This window comes from Geotrypetes seraphini, chromosome 17 (assembly GCF_902459505.1).
Source record: "Geotrypetes seraphini chromosome 17, aGeoSer1.1, whole genome shotgun sequence".
Lineage (NCBI taxonomy): Eukaryota > Metazoa > Chordata > Amphibia > Gymnophiona > Dermophiidae > Geotrypetes > Geotrypetes seraphini.
This window is the reverse complement of record NC_047100.1, coordinates 26,363,152-26,385,566: the sequence shown is the minus strand read 5'-3', so window position 1 is coordinate 26,385,566 and position 22,415 is coordinate 26,363,152. Positions and strand designations below refer to the sequence as shown.

The following is a 22,415-nucleotide window of genomic DNA, read 5'->3' as shown; positions in this document are numbered from 1 at the left end:
GCAAGGTATTTGCAGGTGTGTTCAGGCTGTTCTTGTCCTGTGCAGAGACGGAAAGAGTTGGCTCTCATCTATCTCATATGGCAGTTTGCTGTCAGCTCAGTTTTTTTGGGGCAGCACAACATGCCTTTTGGCAGGAAAGAAGTGATCAAATTATGAAGATGATTCCACATTAAGGGCTCCTTTTACTAAGCTGCGTTAAGGCATTAAAGCGCAGAATAGCACACGCTACAATGCGCGCGCTAGATGCTAATGCCAGCATTGAGCTGGCATTAGTTCTAGCCGTGTAGCGCGGGTTTAGCATGCACTAATCTGTTGTGTGTGCTAAAAATGCTAGCACACCTTAGTAAAAGGAGCACTAAATATCTGAATGGTTATAGTGATGGGGTTCACATTCAAAATAGACTTCAACCACTGGACAAACCACACCGAGACCAAAGTTTCTATCGTTCCATGGCCATTTATAAAGACCATTTTTTAAAATTCAGTAGCAATCAAAATGCCTCTTAGCTGACTGGAAGTGGAGTGGCGAGGTGTATTCCATGAAGCTTCTCCTCGATTGTCCTACGGTGAGCCCAAAATGTCCAAGTGTTTCCTTCAAGTTTTCTCGGTATGATGTTCCCAAAATAGTCCAATAATCAACAGTCCAGTCTCGACATGATCCTCTGTTTTGCTTGCAGCTGCTTCAAGAGATCGGGCTGTATTCATATTTAATTTAATGTCCGCTGGCTGCAGTGCAGGGGGTTCTCCCCTTCATGGTCAAGTAGCACTGAGCTCATACAACACCGGAACATGCGCAATAAATCAAATGGCTCCTCCCTCTAAATAATCATGTGCTTACAGAACCTTCCAGCTCTCCGTGGCCCACCGTTGTGAAGTCTCTGGGGCTTCTCTGATGCTCAGTATGGTCCAGTAAATGAGTAAGCACTTAGTGAGTTGCTCTCTCATTGGTTCCAGCTGGTCTGCATCATCTAAGAGTTGCCAAGGGTCATGGCCATTTAGTTACCCGTGATTAGCTCTGTATTGTCTTCATGGAGAGGGTGAACAATGCTGTATAACGCTACAACATGGCCGTTTGACAGTGCTGAAATTATTTGGGAGGGGAAGGAGACTGCATCAATGGGGGAAAGGAGGTTTGTCATTCTGTGTATTCCTTTACATGTGATGTGTTCAGTACTGCTCAACCATTACCGTTGTCATGCTATATATGTCTGTTCTGTTTAAGCAGGTGTTCATTAGATTTAATACGAGGGCGAATCAAAAATTAAAGGCAATTGTTAAATTACACGATAACCAGAATAGAGTAAGTGAAATGCGACATATGTATTTGTAAATTGCCTGTTGGATGGTTCGTCCACGCACATTTGGCCTTTAGTCGTGTGGCAGCCACGAAGTCAGAAACATGGATGCTCCATTGCAAGATTGCACCATCTAAAAACAAAGTGCAGTAGTGCAATTTCTTTGGGCAGAGGGCGTGAAACCTGTGGAAATTCACCGTCAGATATTGACTCAGTATGGACATAGCACCATGAATCAACAAAAGGTTTATGAGTGTGTAAAAAGATTTAAAGCAGGAAGAACAGGTATAACCAACCAAGATTGTTCTGGTCACCCATCAACATTGTGTACACAAGAGCACATTGACAGGGTGGATGCATTGATTAGAGAAGACCAACAGGTGACAGTGTTTCAATTGGCTGCAAATTTGGATATCGGTTATGGATCTGCATTTGCCATAATGCATGATGACTTGGAATACAGGAAAGTCTGCACACGATGGGTTCCCAAACAGCTTACTGATCTGCACAAGCAACAACATAAGAAGGTTGCATCCCAGTTTCTGAGAAAATATGAAGAAGATCTGAATAGAATTATCATCGGCGACGAGACATGGGTGCACCACTGAGACCTGGAGCACAAAAGACAAAGCATGATGAAGTAAAGGAAGTGGTGCTCCCCTGGCTTCGGGAGCAGCTGAAAAACTTCTCTCCATAAATGCAGAAGCTAGTTGAACGATAGAACAAATGCATCATCTTGCATGGGGACTATATGGAAAAGTTATCTGTTCAGTTGCTCACAGTTACTTCTATTAAAGCTGGTAAATGTATTTTGCCATTACTTTTTGATTTACCCTTGTACATAATTAGGTGTCTGGATATTAAAAGCTTTTTTCCAATTTTCCCCACTCATTCTGTAACATGGCATCTGCAATTAGGAACCATTTTGGTGTGAATTACAGAATACCATCACATATTTTTATTGTGGCTCATAGTGAATGACAATTGGGTACACTAGGTATTTCCCTGGAGGCCTCAAAATCAAATTTTGTACCTGCAGGTTAAGTATTTGCCTAAGATCACAAGAAGCACAGTGGGATTTAAACCAGGCACCTCCTGGATGTTGAGCCCAGTGCTCTGACCACTAAGCTACTCCCTCCAGTCCACATATGTATACATATGTATGGAACTGTGAACTGTATGCACACAACTACCTTAGCACATAAATTCAAGGGGGGTGTTGACATTGGTAGGGCAAAACAGTGGGTCTGGTTTGGAAATACAGGGTGGTTTTGGGATGAAGACAGTTTCAAGAGCAAGACTGTTTGACTGTTTACAGTTTTATAGAAGCATGCCGTTTTCGCTATAACTTTTGAGGGCATTGCCCCTGCTCTTTCATTTTTGTTTTTTTAGTACTCTGCTTGGTTTTCGAGTGTTTTGCACATATTAGTAATTTAAATAAGTGGAGATTATTTTTTTGACCAGTAATGGAGGAGTTCTAACCCCTGACAAATAGGAGAGGTATATTGTAAGACTGAGGTATTTTTTTCTCCACAGGGCATTATTGTGTTGAATGATTGGTGGAAGAACACTCATTAAAAAACATAGAAGCCAGTTTTTTGTTTATTGATTTATGTATTTATTGAATTAATTTGTTTTCTATCCCAAAGATTTCACGTCAGGTTACAGGTTTAAACATACATAATTTCCATACGAGTTTACGAGTTTCCATCCCAGCTTGATACATACTAGGGTCCAATATCAATATACACAATATAACAGTCTATTGGTCACAACTTGCCACAGTTATCCCCACGGTGCAAGGCTTTCAGTAGAAGTTTTAGCCTAATTTGACACACTGAAAGTTGCAGTGTATGATTCTTCAAGAGCTTAGGCACCTGAAATATAGGCCAGGGTTTTAAAGGCCTACATTTCAGGCAACTAAGCCTGTTTTACAAAGCCGCGCTAGCTTGCTGCCATGCAGCAACAGCCCCGAAGCCCTTTAAATCTCTAAGGGCTAGCGCGGCTCTGTATAACAGGCCCTAAGTTTTTGAAGAATCGCACTTGGCGGCGCCTAAGTCATGCTCCATCCATAGAAACGCCCACTTAGGCATTAGGCGCTGCTGAGCACCATGCAATAGGTGCCTATTGCCTAATTTTTAATTATTTTTTCCAATTATTGAGGCCCTTTATAGAATCAGCCTCTAAATCTGATAGTTAATGTTTTCATATCTATCTAATTGTCCTTGTGTTCATATAAAAACAAACTTGCAAAGATAGAAGGAGATATGCCTACATTACTTCCCTTTCCTTTCCGCCTTCACAAATCACAAACATGAAGGAGGTAGAACAATGAAAAGGGCAGGCAAGGGGGATGAGGGGGTCTGAGTTATACCTAGAACAAAGTAGACTAAACACTGGGTTTCGCCCAGTAGAAGATGGGCTGCTCAGATATAGATCTACCACATGAACATTTACTTGCCCTGTTTTAACCATGACATTTGTTTCTATGGTTCCCGTAGTAATAATCTGTATATTATTCCAGACATCTCAATAATGAGCACGCACTGGATGACCGAAGTACAGCCCAGTGCAGAGTACAGATGCAAGTTGTACAACAGTTAGAGCTACAGGTAAGATGCAAGGGTTTTTCTAAAGACTTTTTGTAGAGTGGGCAACCTGTGGGCCAGCAGGCTGAATCCAGCCCACCAATGCATTTTATCCAGAGTTTGCCAGAGTTTGGGGCAATTTTAAATACTGTATTTTGCAAATATTTTCAGAATATTCACTCTTGCAGCTTCATAGTATCCTTAGAGTACAAGTTCAAATTGCTGTTTAACCCAGATCTAAAGTTATACTGGATGTAAAGGCCATATTTTTTTTTTCTCCTTCAGTCCTGCAAGCTGTCTTGTAAGCATGACATTTTCCCACTGGTTTAATTTACTGTAACCACGTAAGCATGTTTGAGGAACAGATATGATCTTTCTGTATCTGAGAGTATCGCTTTGTTATGGGGCATTCTCTAGAGGCCATTTTTCAAGAGGTACCTACCTAGATAAAAATTTCTCCCTGACTGAAATCTCACATTTCGTGTACCAGAAAGTTGGACAAGAGTAGAGGAAGGGGTCAAGTTGGTGCCAGGACATATGGATATATGGCGCATAGGGCAATACCCTAATGGTTTCACCCTGGATCCTGCCCTGGGTCTAGTCAAGAGAATGAAATTTGATGCAGGAGGTAATTCTGTAATAGGATTTGCATTAGGAACCTATAGTACCCAGGATCATAGGTACCTATGTTCTTTTATAACATACTAGTGTAGTCAAGTATTTATGCACCAGCAGCAACCCGCATAACTTGGAGTGATCTGTAGCCTACACATGTAAGTGGAAGCCCCACCTATATCCTGTCTATGTTCCACCTCCCCCCACTTGCAAAGATGCACTGTGTAAGTTAACCAGATACTTGTAGCATAGCATTTAGGTGGCATGCCATTGATTACACGTTTATTTAAGGTATGCACTTGCGTGTATAAATCCTAGTATTTTAAAACATTAACACACACACACAACATATAAATGTTAAGGCCTACATCAGTGGTTTCGAAACCAGTCCTGGAGGAAGCCCATCCAGTCAGGTTTTCAGGATATCCACAATGAATATTCATGAGAGAGATTTTTATACACTGCCTCCTTGGTATGCAAATCTGTCTTACATATATTCTAGATCAGTGTTTCCCAAGTCAGTCCTGGAGTTACCCTCCTTGCCAGTCAGGTTTTCAGGATAATCCACAAAGAATATACATGAAAGAATTTTGCATACAGTGGAGGCAATGATGTACCAAGGGGGTGGGGGGCAGTCTGTCTCAGGTGCAGCCCATAAAAGGGTGCTCCCAGGGGGTGGCTTCTTGGTCTGGAAACTTCTTCCCCTTCTGGCAGCGTCAAGCCTTCCTCTCTGCTAAGTCCTGCCTTCACGGAAGTAGAAAGGACCAGCAGAAAGGAAGGCCTGAAGCTGGCAAGAGCAGTGACTTGTGAAGACTGTTGCTGTCGACAATAAGAGAAAGAGAGGTACCCATCTGGGGGAGAGGGGAAGAAATGCTGCACCTTACTGGGGAAGGGAAGGAGGGGAAATGAAGAAAGCCATCCATTTGGGAGAGAGGGAGAAGGAAGACCAGGGAAGAGAATGTCAGCCCATGAGGAAGGGAGGGGGCAGGAAGGTGAGAAGATACCAGAGCATAAAGGGGGAGGGAGAGATGTAAGGGAAGGAGAAGGGAATGGGGGGAGGGAAGGGAAGGAGACAAAAACGCCAGACTGTGGGGTGTTAAGGAAGGAACGAAGGAAAAGACAAGAGAGAGATGCCAGAGCGTGGGGAAAGGGGTGGAGACAGAAAAATGGAGAGGGGTGAAGCTGAAATGAATCATGTATAAAGGAGAGAAGGAGCACAGGATAGACAGATTATGGAAGGGGCATAGAAAGAGGGAAGATACCATATGGAAGGAAGAGAGGGCAGACACCAGATAGAAGGGGGAGGGGGAGAGAGTGGGTAATAGAAAAAGGGGCAGAGAAAGAGGGCAGATGCTGCATAGAAGGGACAGAGAGGACAGATGCTAGTTGAAAAGAAGAGAGTGAAGAGAAGATGAAGAAAGCAGAAACTAGAGATGACAAAAGGTAGAAAAAAATGTTTGGGGGTTTTTTTTTTTCCTTTAGCATGAAGTAGTGTTGTAGCTGTTTTGATAAATCTTTTATAAATAGAAAATTGAAATAAGGCAATCTTTTTATTGGACTACTAACTTTCAGAGACCAAAACCTCTTTCCTCATGACAGGACAGGATATCGTAACAGCAGTATACTGTACTGACCTGAGGAAGGAGGTTTTGGCCTCTGAAAGCTAACTGAAATATGGATTTGTTCAATAAAAGGGTATTTTCTTATTTTCCATTCTTTGTTTTATTTCTATTTGATAATTTGTAAAGTGGTGATTGCTGTTTTTCAGTTTTATCAAATTTACATCTGCTATTCTCATATGTTGCACAGTATTAGGGGACGTGTCACTGTTTCTATGATGTTGCATTGTATGCAGAATTGACTTCTTGGTGGTTCAGTTTAACTTTTGTCTACATATTTCTGTTTTCAGTTTGTGATTACTTAATCTATACTGGGCAAGGGTGTAGCTGGGTTCTAAGTGTAGGAAAAGGACATGTTTTTTTCTGTTAGCATTGATTATGCAGGGTCAGTATTAATCTGGCTTTAGTTTTTCAATGTATTGATGTTCTTTAGCCCTGGGTGTCAAATATACTAGGTACGCCATTGAGTTGGGGCAGTGTATGCAAATCAATCTTATGGATATTCATTGTGGATATCCTGAAAACCTGACTTAAAAAGGGGGTTCTCCAGGACTGACTTGGGAAATGCTGCTCTAAATCATAGAACTGCCTAGTCAATGCCTATTTCCAGCACTAGGTGCCTAAAATTAGGTTCGTGAATATTGGGCCTACAATGATAGAGGCTTCAAATTAAGGCCACTTCAATTAAGTTAGGCACTTATTTTTCAGCTCAAAAACATAAAAATTTAAGTTTGGATGAAAATGAGCCCCCAGTCTAAATTAATTTTGGCACCTAAATTTTGGACACTCGTATTTTTGCGTATCAGTTTGTTGCGGACTCAGAATCCTGACATTTGATAATTTATTCCATGCGTTTTAGTCTGGATTCTATAAAGAGCGCCGTGATTGGCAGCCACCCACAAAAGCAGTGCCGATTGCATGTCAATCATGTGACGGCGCCATTTATAGAATCGCAGCTACATCACAGGTGGCGGAAATGTAAGCCAGAGTTTTCAAGGCCTATTTCCAGCGCCTATTTGTGACGAGAATCGCAACTATAGAGGCGCTTACTGATGCCTAAGGGTACTTCCCGAGTTAACCTCGCCTATTTTACCCTTTAGTGCCAGTAAGCACCTCCATAGTCTCAGTTCTGGCGCCATTTGTAGAGGTATCATTTTGTTTTTAAATGACCCAATCAATTATAGCGACAATTAAACCACTTAAAACCAGCGCCTAACTAGCAGCGGCATTTATAGAATTTGGGCTTTTGTATCTATGTGTAAAATCTGATAGTCCATTGTTTGGCATGCAAATTAGACTTGGTTCCACTCAGCACGCTCATGGAACTGGGTTCCAAAGTGCCCATCGGTGTCTTGTACAAGTGAGCGCATGTAAGCAGCCAAAGGTTAGTAGTGGAGGGGATATGAAAACCATTGTTGAACATTATATACTTAACAGTCCTGAAATGGGCTATTTTGTATGCAAGACAGCAGCATAGAGATATATGGAATGCCCTGGGCTAAGGAGAGAAGATAATTACATTTGGAATTTTACTGAGTTAAGTCATCTGCAGCTTCAAATGGTCACAGAGAAAATCTGCAAAAACACACTTAAACTTTTTTTGTTGTGATTTTTTTTTTTTTTTTTTTTTAGATAAAAGAGTAGTTTTAATTAGATAACTTTTTATTAGCTAGAAATTAGCCTTCTGGTAATATGGATTTTCATGGCCCCGTTTCTCATTGGCTATAAAGTGGAGAACTGAAGACTTGCTTTTGTGGTATCGAAGTGCTAAACCTTGCAAATAACAAAAGGTTTTGTAGAAATTCAGTGGAAGCCTCGTATTGTCTTACTTGCTGTTTTTCTGGATCTAGTGTAGTTTTAAAGTATTGATCCTTTTGTTCGGTACTTTGTCTCCAGGCAATGGATTGTATGAAACCTTTGGTTTCGTTTCAAATCTCAAGGGCAGCTTTTTGCATTCCAGTGATATTAGGCACTAAATACTGGTTTAGATTTGCCAAGTTTACCCTAACTATTACACATGATTGTGCTTTGTCAATTGTGAGGTCTTGCCTTTGGAATACGTTGCCTTGCAGAGAAAAAGTTGGAAGTGGATTCTCTTTTTTTTGGCAACAGGGTAAAGAACTTTGTTTTTCAATTAGCCTGCCCTGAATGATATGTGGATATGCTCTTTATTTGAGTGTTTGTATGATATTATTGTTAATGTTTAGTGAAATCCACACGAAACCAATACATTTTTGAATTTGTGGGCTATGAGGTTTGTAAATAAATTACATGAATAATTTTTTTTTTCCTTAGGTTTTAAATCAGCTGTGCTAATTAAGACAATGTCATTTTCCCAGACATAATACTACTGAAATAGGTCTGTAGAAGCAGTTCCTTTCTTCAAAATAAAAGAAGATATGAGAGCTTGAATGACACAAATGTTAAGTGCGTGTCGCTTGAATCTCAGGGTTAAGTAATGATGGACTAAGAGTGCCAATTTCAGCTTCAGTAGTTTACAGATCTGTTGCAGGCCTATTGTCTGAAGAACATAGCTTGGCTTTGGAGATCATGGGACAGTTGGGCATACAGGATAGTAGAGGGGCTTTGGAGGTAATTCTGTAAAGAGCTGGCTAATTTCAGGTGGCAGGAATGAGCATAAATATCGACATTCTGCTACTTAGATGCATAAATCACATCATTTAGAATACCATGATGGGCATGCACATTGGTGAAGTTTGGGCTGAGTCCAAAAATGCACATGCAAATTATAGGAGTCTGTAACTTATGCACATTCTGGCTAGCATTTAGTGCAAGATCATACAACTGCTAGAACTAAATGAAGGTCTGTTTTCTGCCATTTGCAGTAATATTCTATGAGGAAGAGTAGGCACCTGCTTACTCCTTTACCCTAGATCAGCAGTAGGCAATTCCGGTCCTCGAGAGCCACAAGGCAGGTCAGTTTTTCAGGATATCCACAATGAATTTGTATGAGATGGATTTGCATGCACTGCCTCCTTGAGATGCAAATCTATCTCATGCGTATTTATTGTGGATATCCTGAAAACCTGACCTGCCTTGTGGCTCTCAAGGACTGGAATTGCCTACCCCTGTCCTACATGCACAGTTACAGAATTACTTTCTTGTGTATACTTCTATATGTTCTAGAAATGGCACCTCTGCAAAGAATGTGTCGTGTCAGCAAACAAAAAAAAAAATGTGTTTCCTTAGGTTTCCCTACCAGACCAGTCCAGAACCAAGTGGGTTGTGTCTATTGACCAGTATATACAAAGTAATTCTGTGTGATGTGCCCCTTAAAGGAGCCATGCAGTCTTAGAATGTTCTGCGTATTCTCAAAACACAAAATGTTGGGGGAGGGGTCAGGTTTTGGGTTGGGTTTTTTTCATTTAGCAACATAAAATATGTCATTAACATTTCCAGTGTCATTGCAAATGACACACCATTGCTACTATCAACCTACATACACACAAGCAGGAACCATAAGAGCTACTCGTTAATTCTTTTTAAAACATTGTTTTTCAGTGTAGCCAAATTTCAGTTCTTCTAAAGCAGGACTTCTCACTCCAGTTCTTGGAACACCCAGTCAAGTTTTTAGGATATCCACAGTGAGATAGATTTGCACGTATTACTTCTACTATATGCAAATCTGTCATGCATATTCATTGTGGGTATCTTGAAAATCAGACTGGCTAGTTATGTCCTGAGGATTGGATTGAGAACCACCGTCTTAAAGATTGTAGGTATTTAGTAGGAATGGCATCTGTGTTGGGCAGTGCCAGCCCTGATCTGACAAAGTATGAGAGCATTATAATAAAGTAAATTTTTAAAAGAGCAATTCAGATAATGATAAAGGGTCACATACATTTACTACCATGTTTGCAGTTGCATGGTTATGCTGAAAAGATTCCTTGAAAGTGTAATAGCAATAGAAATTTTATGACTCATTGCCTTTTTTGGTAAGCATCTTCATTCATAAAATAGATTGTTTAGAAGCATATAGACAAGTACATTATAGTGTGTGGGCGGGGAGGGGGGAGGTACTGCTGCACTATCTCTAGTCTGTTTCCATTTCTTGTTTTCAGTCTGTGACCCCAGTTTGTTCAGCATGTACAAACTGTGAAAACTGCAGGAACCAGTTCCCATAGGGGAAGTCACTGCTTGCCCTGGGATTGGTAGCATGGAATGCTGCTACTAATTGGGGATTCCAGAATCTTGCTACTCTTTGGAATTCCAGATCTTGGTATTCTTTGGGATTCCAGAATCTTGCTACTCTTTGGGATTCCAGAATCTTACTACTCATATGGAATATTGCTACTATTTTGGTTTCTGCCAGGTACTTGTAATATGGATTGGCCACTGTTGGAAACAGGATTCTGGTCTTGATGGATTTTCGGTCTGTTCCAGTATGGATATTCTTGTTCTTATGACCGTAGGAAATTGGAAGACTGAGCATCCAAATCAGTTACTGGATGCTAGGATCCACCTTGGGGGTTAGCGCCCAAGAAAAGGATCTGGGTGTCATCATAGACAATGCCTTCTGCCCAATGTGCTGCGGCAGCCAAAAAAGCAAACAGGATGCTAGGAATTATTAAAAAAGGAATGGTTAACAAGACTAAAAATGTTATAATACCACTGTATCAACTCCATGGTGCCACCTTATCTGGAGTATTGCGTTCAATTCTGGTCTCCTTATCTCAAGAAAGATATAGTGGCGCTAGAAAAGGTTCAAAGAAAAGCGACCAAGATGAAAAAAATTTTACGATGTGTTTTTTTTGCCTCCAATGCAATCTTCATTTCAAGGTCTCTTTGCTTTCCTAATCAGCTCCTTGCATTTGACTTGCCATTCCTTATGCTGTTTCCTATTATTTTTATTCAGATCCTTCTGCTTTCTGAAGGATCTTCTTTTAGCTCTAATAGGTTCCTTCACCTCACTTTTTAACCATGCCGGCTGTTTGATCTTCCTTCCTCCTATTTTAATACATGGAATATATCTAGTGTGGGCTTCCAGGATGGTATTCTTGAATAATAGTCATGCCTCATGTAAACTTTTGACCTTTGCAACTGCTCCTCTTAGGGTTTTGTTTTGGTTTTTTAACCATTCTCTTCATTTTATCATAGTGTCCTTTTTGAAAGTTAAATGCTAATGTATTGGATTTCCTGTGTGTACTCCAGAGATTATATCAAAGTGGATCATGTTATGATCACTGTTATCAAGTGGTCCAGCATCATTACCTCCTGCACCAAATCACTGTGGTAGATCTTAAAATCCTAAACTACTGTTAAAATGATAGGACCTAAGTTCTTAAACTCAGAATTTTTGCTACTAAGAACTTGGTTACGGTATGAGGTATATGCATTTGGAAATCACATGGGACAGATGCAAACCACAGGCTCTAGAGCAAAAGAAGGGACAGTTAACAGTTTATACAGCATATTCTATGAGCACACAGCCCAGTTTCACCACTGTGCAGGGAGGATGTAATTAACTGGTAGGGTGGCCTTTCCTTGGATATTCAGGGGATTTGGAAAATGAACTCTCAATTTTCCAACTTCAAGCAAGCAGGCAGGCTGCTAACACCTGCCCACTGAATGAATCAGGACAGAAGTAATACCACAGATGATTACAGACTTATGGGACTTTCAGCTTTTTCCAACTTTCATTATTCCTTTCAAAGATAGTTGAGCAGAATCAAAAGGGTGGCTTAGAAACATAGAAACATGATGGCAAATGGCCCAGCCAATCTGCCCTTTCACACCATCCACTATCTCCTCCTCTCCTTAAGAGTTCCCACATGTCAGAACAGTCTTCATCTTTACCACCTCCACTGGGAGACTACCACCCTTTCTGTAAAGAAGTATGTTCCTACATTACTCCTGAGCCTATCGCCTCTTAACTTCATGCTATGTCCTCTCCTTCCAGAGTTTTGCTTCATTTGAAAAACACTCTCCTCCTGTACAGTAACGCCTTGGAGATATTTAAACGTCTATCATAGCCCCTCTTTCCTGTCTTTCTTCCAGCGTATACTGTACATATTAAGGTCTCTAAGTCTGTCTCCATAAGATTTATGACAAAGACCAGTAACCAATTTTGTAGCAGCCCTCTGGACCAACTCCATCCTATTTATATCTTTTTGAAGGTGTGATCTCTAAAAATGCACACAATATTCCAAATGGGGCCTCACCAGAGACTTATATAACGGCATTATCACCTCCCTTTTCCTACTGGCTATTCCTCCTCTTATGCACCCAAGCATCTTCCTGGCTTTGACTGTCACCTTTTCTACCTGTTTTGCCACCTTGAGATCTTCAGACACACTCGCAGAAGTTCCTTGCCTCCTATACTATACCATTATCCTGAATTTTTGCAGTCCCAAATGCATGACCCTGCATTTTTTAACATTAAATCTTAATTGCCAATTGCCTGCTCGTTCTTCAAGCTTCGCCAGATCCCACCTCATGTTATCCACACTCTCTGGAATGTCTAGCCTATTACAGAGCTTGGTATCATCCACAAAAAGATAAACTTGACCTGGCAGTCCTTCTGCAATATCACTCATAAAGATGTTAAATAAAGCCGGCCCAAGGACAGATCCCTGCAGCACTCCACTAACAACATCCTTTTCCTACGAGCAAACTTCATTTATCACTACCCTTTGTCTCCTTGCATTTTACCAGCTTTTAATCCAGTTGTCACTTTAAGATCCATACCGCATGCACTCAGTTTATCAGTCTCCTGTGCGGCACCATGTTGAAAGCATTGCTAAAGTCAAAGTACATCTAGTGCCCTTCCCATATCCAACTGTTTAGTCACTCAATCAAAGAAATCAATCAAATTTGTCTGACAAGATCTGCCTCTTGTAAAACCATGCAACCTCAGGTCCTGCAGACTATTCAATTCTAGACGTCTCACTATCCTCTGCTTAAGAAGTATTTCCATTAGTTTACTCACTACTGTGGTCAAACTAACTGGCCTGTAATTCCCAGCCTCCTCCTTACTTCCGTTCTTGTACAGAGCCAGTCCTCCAGGATCACGCCAGATTATAAGAAAGCATTGAAAAGATGAAACAAGAGTCCCCAGAACTTTTTATGAGTTCCTTGAGTACCCTGGGAAGTATCCCATCTGGCCCCATCGCTTTGTATATTTTTAATTTAGCTAGCTCTTCACAAACACAGTCTTCTGAGAATATTTCTGGATCTACTACACATAGAATGGTGAGGATTTCAACAGGTGATTGCAACAGAAGAAGACTCGCAGCTCTTCCCTTAAATCATGTAGTCAACTTGGTAGACTTGAAATTTGACCTTCAAGGATGGTAAAGCTTGAGTGGAAAAAGTCTGTTGTATAAATTATTCTGGAAGGAGAAAATTAACCCTTCTAGATTACATACATAGTAATACAGTTTACAAATAATGTCAAGTAAAGACCAAAATGGTCTATCCAGTGATTCCAATGAGATTCATCCTTTCAATACATGTGCATAGTACATTTTCAAATGTAATCCAATACCAACTCCGCTCTTCCACCTGATCTCTCAAACGTCTTTCCTATCTATCTGTCCCACCACCCTGATGTAGCTGCTGTTTGGGGTTAATTGTCTTCCCAAAGACATTTGATTTAGTTGGCTTCCTTGAGTACAATCAAGCTGACATCTACAAGAAGCAAACTATTTTATGTTGCTGGAGCATTAGTATGGAACTCATTACCATCTGATTTAAGTATTATTCCTTGATATTTGTTATTTTGGAAAGCTTTGAAAACCTGGTTATTTAAGAGTTATGGACAATATGTATTGAATACTAAGATCTCTGTGTCGTAGAGCTATGAACTGGATCATCTACATTTTTTAATATATTTTTGTATTGATTTTTATAATTTGTTATTTCGATTGTATTATGATACCTTATTTTGTAAATGGCTTTAGAACATTGCTTTGTTAAGTAGTATATGAAGTCAATAATCAAACCATATTTATTCCACTGCTAATTTGGGTTGTAACTTCTACTCCATCCAAATTACCCTGTGCTTTCCTGACACTATCATGCCACTGCCAATTTGGGTTGTAACTACCATTCCAATCACATTTCTTCCCATGTGCTTCATTTCCACTTTTTCTGGAAAGGCTTTCTAGGCATCCAGCATCCCTTTTCTAAAGGTACATCATGATGGGCCAAATTAACGAACTCCAAACGTATCACGCGCAGTCTCATTCGGGGTCATGGCTCGGTTTGGGTAGCCTTGCAGTAGTAGCCTACCTAGGAAGCAAACGTTGAAATGTCCACCTCCCTTGTTCAGAGATTTCTTAGGACCTGTAACCTAAAAAAAGTTCAAAGATAATGAAAGTTCTTTGTGTGGCATTGTCTTTCATGGGGAAAGGTCCTCAGCATAATCACTCTGATAAAGGCCTCGGGAAGGGCTAAGTGTCTCTATGTGGTAAAACTTAATTATTTGTTGTGCATTGTCCTTGGCAATTTTGGAATGGGTATAAATCTGTGAATGCCGTGGAGAGTTTCTTCCTTAACGAATCCTGTAACAAATTGTACATTTTTCTCCAGCTTTCAAAAGACAAAGAACGCCTGCAAGCTATGATGACGCACCTGCATGTGAAATCAACCGAACCCAAAGCCACCCCACAGCCCGTAAGTACCAGTCCATGGAGAGAGCACATAGGTGCGCAGAATCCTCCACGCCGGTTCCCCTTCCTTTTGTGCATGAGTACTAATGTCAAATTCAAACATTGCTTCAATACAAACACTGGTTTTGCTTTTGGGGGATGTATTAAGTCCTCTTTAATTGTTCATTTAGTTATTGGAATTTATGAACTGGCTTTATGAAGAGATCTTCCAGGGCAACGTGCATCAGATATAGCTTTGCATAAAACATAATTTTGTTAACAGCATGACAATAGCAAAATGACCAAATATAAACATAAATACAGTCAATGAAGGAAAAGCAGAGAGGGTAGACTGATTTATAGTAATAGGAATAACATAATATGGGCTCTCCCTTTGAATGGCTTCAAAACATTGCCCTTTTAGCAGCTCAGGTTTATAGAGACAGGCTTTGAAATTTGTGGCCACTTAGTATTTCTGTTAAGTTTTTTACCTGATTGCATGTTTGCCTTCACAACAGGTCCTTGCATGTCCATGCATGTCTCCCTCCCCTCCACAATATGCAGGATACCTCCCTCTTACCCCTTTCTAACTTTGTTGCATCTCTCCCTTCCTCTCCTCCAATTCTTCCTCTCTCTCTCTCTCTCCATGTGCAACAACTTCCCATCCCTCTAATCCCCCTGTGCAGCAGCTTTTCATCCCTCCCTCCCATTTCCCTGTGCAGCACCTCCTGATCAACCCTCCCTCCCCTTCCTAAAGTAACAGTGGCGGTGACCGGACTTAGCAGAGGCAGCGTGATGAACAGGCTTCTCATAGCCTGTCTGCTAGGGTTTGCATCTTCCGTGTTATTATGGAAAAGCCAGATAATTGGTTTGCTCAGTTTTGGAATGGTTTTTCACACAAACAGGAGCATTTGGTGGAAATTGTATAAGCTGACACCTAGAGCCACTCACCACTTGTTACGTCAAAGGCACCTTTAGTTGGCATTTTCATGCATAAGTAACACTAGACTTTATTCTATAAAGTAGCACCCAACCTCAAGGTGGGGGGTGGTTTAAACATAAGAGGAGAACATGGGTGGTCCATGGATGTGGCATCAAGTAATGTCCATTACTTATAGAATACAGTCAATTGCATACATCCCTTAGCACACTTAGGTGTGACCATTTATACCTGCCATTGACAATAGTGTAAAGCCAAGGGTGTCAAATGTTGGTCCTCAAGGGCCGCAATCCAGTCGGGTTTTCAGGATTTCCCAAATGAATATGCATGAGATCTATTAGCATACAATAAAAGCAGTGCATTCAAATAGATTTCATGCATATTCATTGGGGAAATCCTGAAAACCCGACTGGATTGGGGCCCTCGAGGACCGACATTTGACACCCCTGCTCTAAGCTGACCAATTGCATTGTTTTCAGTAGGAGGTAGTGTTTCAATATTGTGTTTTCAATCACTAGGAGCAGGCAAGACCTCTGGATTCCTGCAGAGCTTGCTTATCTCTTGCTATTAAAAATGTGACAATTAAACAGCATCCCCCACTGGCAGGACTGTAGGTGGAAGACTACCACTTAGCTTAGAAGGAACAGTGTTAAAATGCTGGTTTAAGCTGACATAATATAACAAATTAGGTGTACCTAAGTGCTGTTATAGAATTAGTACTAACACCTACAGAAGGGGGGAAAAAAACCCCAACAGTTCCACAGTAAATGGAGAAACCAAAGAAAACTGTGGACAAGATGTTCCTGATGCAGGTCCTTTAGTCAATCAATTAAGAGATGCAATAAAAGTCCAAATCCAATAAAAATCCACATATGCATAAAATGAGGACCCAGTACTGCCCGTGTTTCGACACACGTGTAAGATCAGAGAAAGCAAGTGTGGATATAATCATAAATGGCAAAACTTTGCTGCAGAAGCTGCAATTTATGCTGGTATTGGAAAGAATATACTGGATCGGAAGCCAAGGACAGGCCTCGACGACGGAACAAAAGTACACACCGAGGGAGTCGTGAGGGCAGAATGTCAATATATCAGCCAAGGGAGTATTGTTCAAAGTAACCACTTTATTCATGAATATGCCGAATGGCTCAATAGACTCGACATTGGCAGTGTTTCGGCGTTTGTGCCTTTATCAAGAGTCTGGCTTGAAGATGGCTCTGTGCATAGGTGCACTCTGGTAGACGTGCTTGCAAGGGTGTCGATCGAAGCAAAATGAAAACTAGTGTCCAAAGCGTAGCTAAAGATCATATTCGATGTACTTATCTGAAGGACTGCTGAGTCCTTTTGTTTTTATCTTTGGCATAAGTCCAGCATGGCTTGGCTTGAAGTTGCTTCTCCTTAATTCACTAAGCATGCCCCATTGTAACTTCTAAATTGAGCACCTTGTTATAGGATTACCTTATATATATATATATATATATATATATATATATATATGAATATATGAATTTCCCTATATTAAGCAGAAGTAAGGAATCATAAAGGTGCTTGGAAATAAAGGAAGTACCTCTGTGAGAAAGAGAGCTGCAGTTTTCATAGGCTGGGCAAATCCCGTTGACATGGCCACCAGATACTACTTTTCTTTTTTTTTTCTTTATCTGGTTTTGTCTCCTCTCTCAACTAAAAGCAGCTCTCCTCTTCCGCAGCGGTCTGATAAGCAGAAATTGCCCATGACCTGCATCCTGCTCGGGGATGGATAATTCCGATAGCAAAATTATCCAGGAGTGGAGGGTATATCGCTTAATTATTCCTCTTGCCTTATAATTTCATTATAAAGCTTGAAATTTTCCTGGTTTGCTTCAGCTGATTATTCAGAAGAAAGAGGGAAATAGGGCTCTGCTTCCTGGTTTTAAGATTTGTCAAATTTAAAGGTACACTGCTTTTATTTCATCTCCTCTTTCAGATACGCTGTGCAAATTAATTGAGCGTTGACGATCTATAGCTTGTATCAGCAATTTTAATCAATATGCAGTGGTGAAGCTTAATGACAAAGTTTTGGTTTATCTGTTTATGCAGATTCCACTTCATATAAATAAAGCAAAATGTGCACCGATATTCTATGTGATTTATACTGATAGAAATAATGATGAGAAAAGGAGTCAGACTATTAACCCAGCAAATATGGTAGTCTGCCAAGATGCAGTTGGTAGACAAAATTAATGTTTGAAACCAAGCACATTATGGAGATAAAGAACATAAAATCATTAAACACTTTGCATATCCGTTTTTGCTAGAAAGGAATTTCCTAGTTTCAATGCAATTTAAATTAAGTGACTGTGGAAGTGAATTGATGGGCCACGGTGAAAAATAACCCACTATTTGGAATTCCTTAGTTGACCTTTAGTCCCGGATATAAAACATGACAAAGGTGAAACCCACGTTAGGACTCCCTTAGCTTAAAGGCAGTGTGTGTGAGAGGAGGAGGGCTGGCAGTGGGTAGACGCAGTAGCACTGGGAAAATGAATGCTTTCCGGCTCCTCTTGCTATCTTAAAGCTAACAATTAGTTGTTTCACATCTAAGCTCTATATTTTAGGGGCTTTTCACAAGAGCCATCTCCCTCTGGAGAAAAGATTAGTAAATTGAGAGTGGTAGTCGCGGTAAGAAGGTCAGCACTGTGATTATTGGGTTGAGCATATTTGCAAGGGCTACCCAATTAAGAAGACCTTACTTGAGAGGTAGGCAAAGAAAATACCAGTCAGAGCTTGCCCCATGCTGGCAAGTGAATTGGGCAGCAGCGAAGAATGAGGGAAGAAAAGTCTTTGTCTTCTTCATGCATTAGGGAAAAAACAAGCTTTACATCCTGGAAAATCTTAGCTTGGATGGAGACCTTCCGCGACATTTAATTTTAACGGTTCTATTGGAAATCCTGTACCACTGGTCAATAACTATCTCTCTCCAGTGCTCTGCAGAGTGTTTCTTTATTAAATGAAATAGGCATGAATATTTTTGACTGAAAATTTAATAGCTTTTGAATTTATACACAGCAGGTTTTCTTCTGCAGAGAAGCTCAATATTGTAACATGGCTCTTCTATAACCATTTGTTTAGAGTCAAGGCAAGCCTTGGACAGTCAGAGCAGTTCTCTACAAGTCATCATGAAGAGCGCCGCGATATAAACCAACAATAGGCAGTCTGTGAGGTTTTCCATTGTCAAATACAGAGATTGTTTGGATTAGTTTATGTAAATGTACTGTTGTATTACCCTTTGGAAATAAAGATCACATTTGTGTATGAAAAGTGGTTTCATTTGCAGAGAACATTATAAATTCCTTATCCTTTAACTTAGGAGTTGAAAGTGTAAAGAAACATAGTGTCTGACAGACTTCCATTATGTGGCAAGGCTCGGTTGTTGGACTGAAAGTGCAGCTTAAGAAAAGGAATGTTTTTATTATTACAGATACAATTTAATAAATCATATATTATTAAAAAAAAAAAAAAAAAAAAGCATAGATACAGGCACTTGAGTATTAACTATAGCGTGACAGTCTTCTGGAACAGTGGTTCTTGAACCTACATTGGGGATCACCAGCCCGTTGGGTGACGTGTCAGGTTATTCTTAATATACTGGAGGTGACTGGCATGCAAATCTATCTCATGCATATTCATCAATGGGACACAGTTGAACCAAAGGGTTTGAATAAGGAAATGGTATGGAATACAATTCAGATTTAATTAACTGACCAATCAGTAAGCAGTATGGGACAGTGAATCATTAGTATGTTGCATATTTAACCTAACGATAAGATTGTGAAAGGATACATGATTATAGCCCGGGAATGTAACCCAATTTTGACGGCTGCTATAGAAAACATATTGGTGAAAATTTAATGGAATGAGTAGTAATGTTTAATTTGAGGACCTCCCGTGATGGTCTTAGCTCCTGATGACGCCTTTCAGCGAAACCGTCTGGTGTTGAGCAAGACGTATTCACACATGTGCCGCATGAAATTGGATATGACGTCAACTAAATTATTTTTGGTGTGAAGGTTGGAAATAACATCGTTTTTGGACTTTGGATTTCTTCACTTTAAGACGGGTAGACAGCAGAGGGTTGGAGTAAAGGGTCAGTATTCTGACTGGCGGGGAGTCACGAGCGGTGTGCCACAGGGATCGGTGCTGGGGCCTTTACTCTTTAACATATTCATCAATGACCTGGAAAAGGAGGCAAAGTGTGAGGTTATAAAATTCGCAGACGATACCAAACTGTGCGGCAGAGTTAGGACCAGGGAGGAGTGTGAGGACCTACAAAGGGACCTGGACAAGCTGGAAGACTGGGCAAACAAATGGCAAATGCGCTTCAACGTGGACAAATGTAAGGTCATGCATATAGGGAAAAAGAACCCGTTGTTCAGTTACAAATTAGGGGGGGTATTGTTGGGAGACAGCAGACTCGAGAGAGACTTGGGTGTGCTGGTGGATGCATCACTGAAGCCATCTGCACAGTGCGCAGCAGCCTCGAAAAAAGCCAACAGGATGCTGGGCATCATAAAGAAGGGCATAGCAAACAGAACACGGGAAGTCATCATGCCATTGTATCGAGCGATGGTGCGTCCACATCTGGAATACTGCGTTCAGTATTGGTCGCCGCACCTCAAGAAGGACATGGCGGTACTTGAGAGAGTCCAAAGGAGAGCAACGAAAATGGTAAGAGGGCTGGAACACTGCTCATACGCTGAGAGGCTGGATAGGCTGGGGCTCTTCTCTCTGGAGAAAAGGAGGCTTAGGGGAGATATGATAGAGACCTTCAAGATCATGAGGGGCATAGAGAGGGTGGATAGGGACAGATTCTTCAGACTGAAGGGGACAGCAAATACGAGGGGGCATTCTGAGAAACTGAAGGGAGACAGGTTCAAAACAAATGCAAGGAAGTTTTTTTTCACCCAAAGGGTCGTGGACACTTGGAATGCGCTACCGGAGGAAGTGATCAGGCAGAGTACGGTACAAGGATTCAAACAGGGATTGGATGGATTCCTGAGGGATAAAGGGATCGTGGGATACTGAGGGAGGAGCTGGGATGTAACACAAGTATAGGAAGTTAACCAGGTAATGAGTATAAACCAACCTGGTCGTGCATGTGCAAGACCGGAGGGCTAGGACTTTGATAGGAAGGCAGGACTTAAATGAGAAACCAAGGTGGCAAGGGAGCCCCTTCTGATGATTCAGACAAGTCTTGACCTGTTTTTGGGCCACCGCGAGAGCGGACTGCTGGGCAGGATGGACCTGTGGTCTGACCCGGCAGAGGCACTGCTTATGTTCTTATGTTCTTAAGAACAAAAAATATATTTGAACAATGATATGAAGAATGTTTTAGAACTACGGGAGTTGTTTCAAGAACTATGTAATATATCAAATATATGTTAAAAAATGGATGCATTTACTAAAAGATAAGCAGTGCAATAATAATATATAGAATTTTTATATCTTGATATTCCATGTGATCGTCGTTGTTTCAGGGATTGTTTATAACAGCTTCTTTATAGAAGGTGTATTGGTATTGGAAGCTGAAATTGTGTTGTTAAATCCTAAGAGAGTGGTAGTTGAGATGCATATTCATTAAGCAAGACTGGGAAACCATGATTTTCATTGTGTCGTATTGGCCCAGGCACATCCAAGTTTATTCTACATTTGATATACCGCAAAACATCTATCTGGTTCCCTCTTCTAGAATGTTCATTCGAAGAACCATGAAGAGTCTCTGGTCCTTGCAGTCTGGATTTTGACTTCTTAGAATTTGCTTTCTTACATCTTTTTCCCCACTTTGTGTTGTACAGACCATTAATGGAAACTAGAAGTTCTCACTTATTTGCTTATCCAAAAATTAATGGTTGTAGATATAAGACCCTAGCATTTCAAGCAGGTAAACTACAATCCTGGCAAGGTAAATGTATTCATCAAGCTATGTCTTATTGCTCTTTTTGGAAATTAATCAAGACCACTTTGTTCGATAAATTCATTACCCAATAGAGCTTTTTATTGTTTGAAATTGTATTTTTATTGAATGCTTGTATTTTTATTACATGACTGTATTTCGCTGATTGTCCAGCTCTTTTTAGTATAAACTGCCTAGAACTTTTGGTTATGGCAGTATAAAAGAATAAAGTTATTATTATTATTATTACTAGTGTTTAAGCCCGTTAGATTAACGAGTGCTAGAATAGATGTGTAGACTTATCACAAAATTTAATGAAAACTTACCGTGTGAGTTGTCTGTCTTTTTTTCTTTCTCTCTCTCTTTCTCCTTGGTCACTGTCTGTCTGGCTTTTTTTCTTTCTCTCTCTCTCCTTAGCTGCTGTCTGTCTATTTTTTTTCTTTGTCTCTTTCTCCTTGGCCGCAAGCTGTCTGTCTGTCTGTCTGTCTGGCCCCCTTGTCTGTCTGTCATTCTTTCTGTTTGTCTCTCTCCCTGGCCCCCTGTCCACTGTCTTTCTGTATGCGTTTGTCTTTCGTTCTTGTGCGCTGCCTGCCTGTCTTTCTGTCTCTCTCCGTGGCCCCCTTCTGTCTCCCCCCAGAGCAAACCAAGATTGCTGCCTTCCTCCCAGCACACACACCCCACTTCCCTGTGCAGCAGCAGCAGCATTTCACTCCCATCATTCCCTGTGCAGGGGCCTGTGCAGCAGCACCCCTTGCCTGCTCCCCCTGTCCTGCAGTAGCCGTTCTCCCTTCCTTTTACCTCCCCCCTGTCCAGCAGT

At 40.8% G+C, this 22,415-nt stretch overlaps 1 protein-coding gene across 13 annotated transcripts in view; it reads left to right on the top strand.

The window, feature by feature from the left end:
- Window positions 1-22,415, top strand: part of FOXP1 (forkhead box P1) — an 825,883-nt gene that overhangs the window by 712,013 nt on the left and 91,455 nt on the right. For all 13 annotated transcript variants that reach the window (XM_033926373.1, XM_033926372.1, XM_033926366.1 and 10 more), the window contains 2 exons: window positions 3,820-3,907; window positions 14,671-14,754. In XM_033926373.1, coding sequence (XP_033782264.1) covers window positions 3,820-3,907; window positions 14,671-14,754 — 172 coding nt within the window. The remainder of the gene's footprint in view (window positions 1-3,819; window positions 3,908-14,670; window positions 14,755-22,415) is intronic.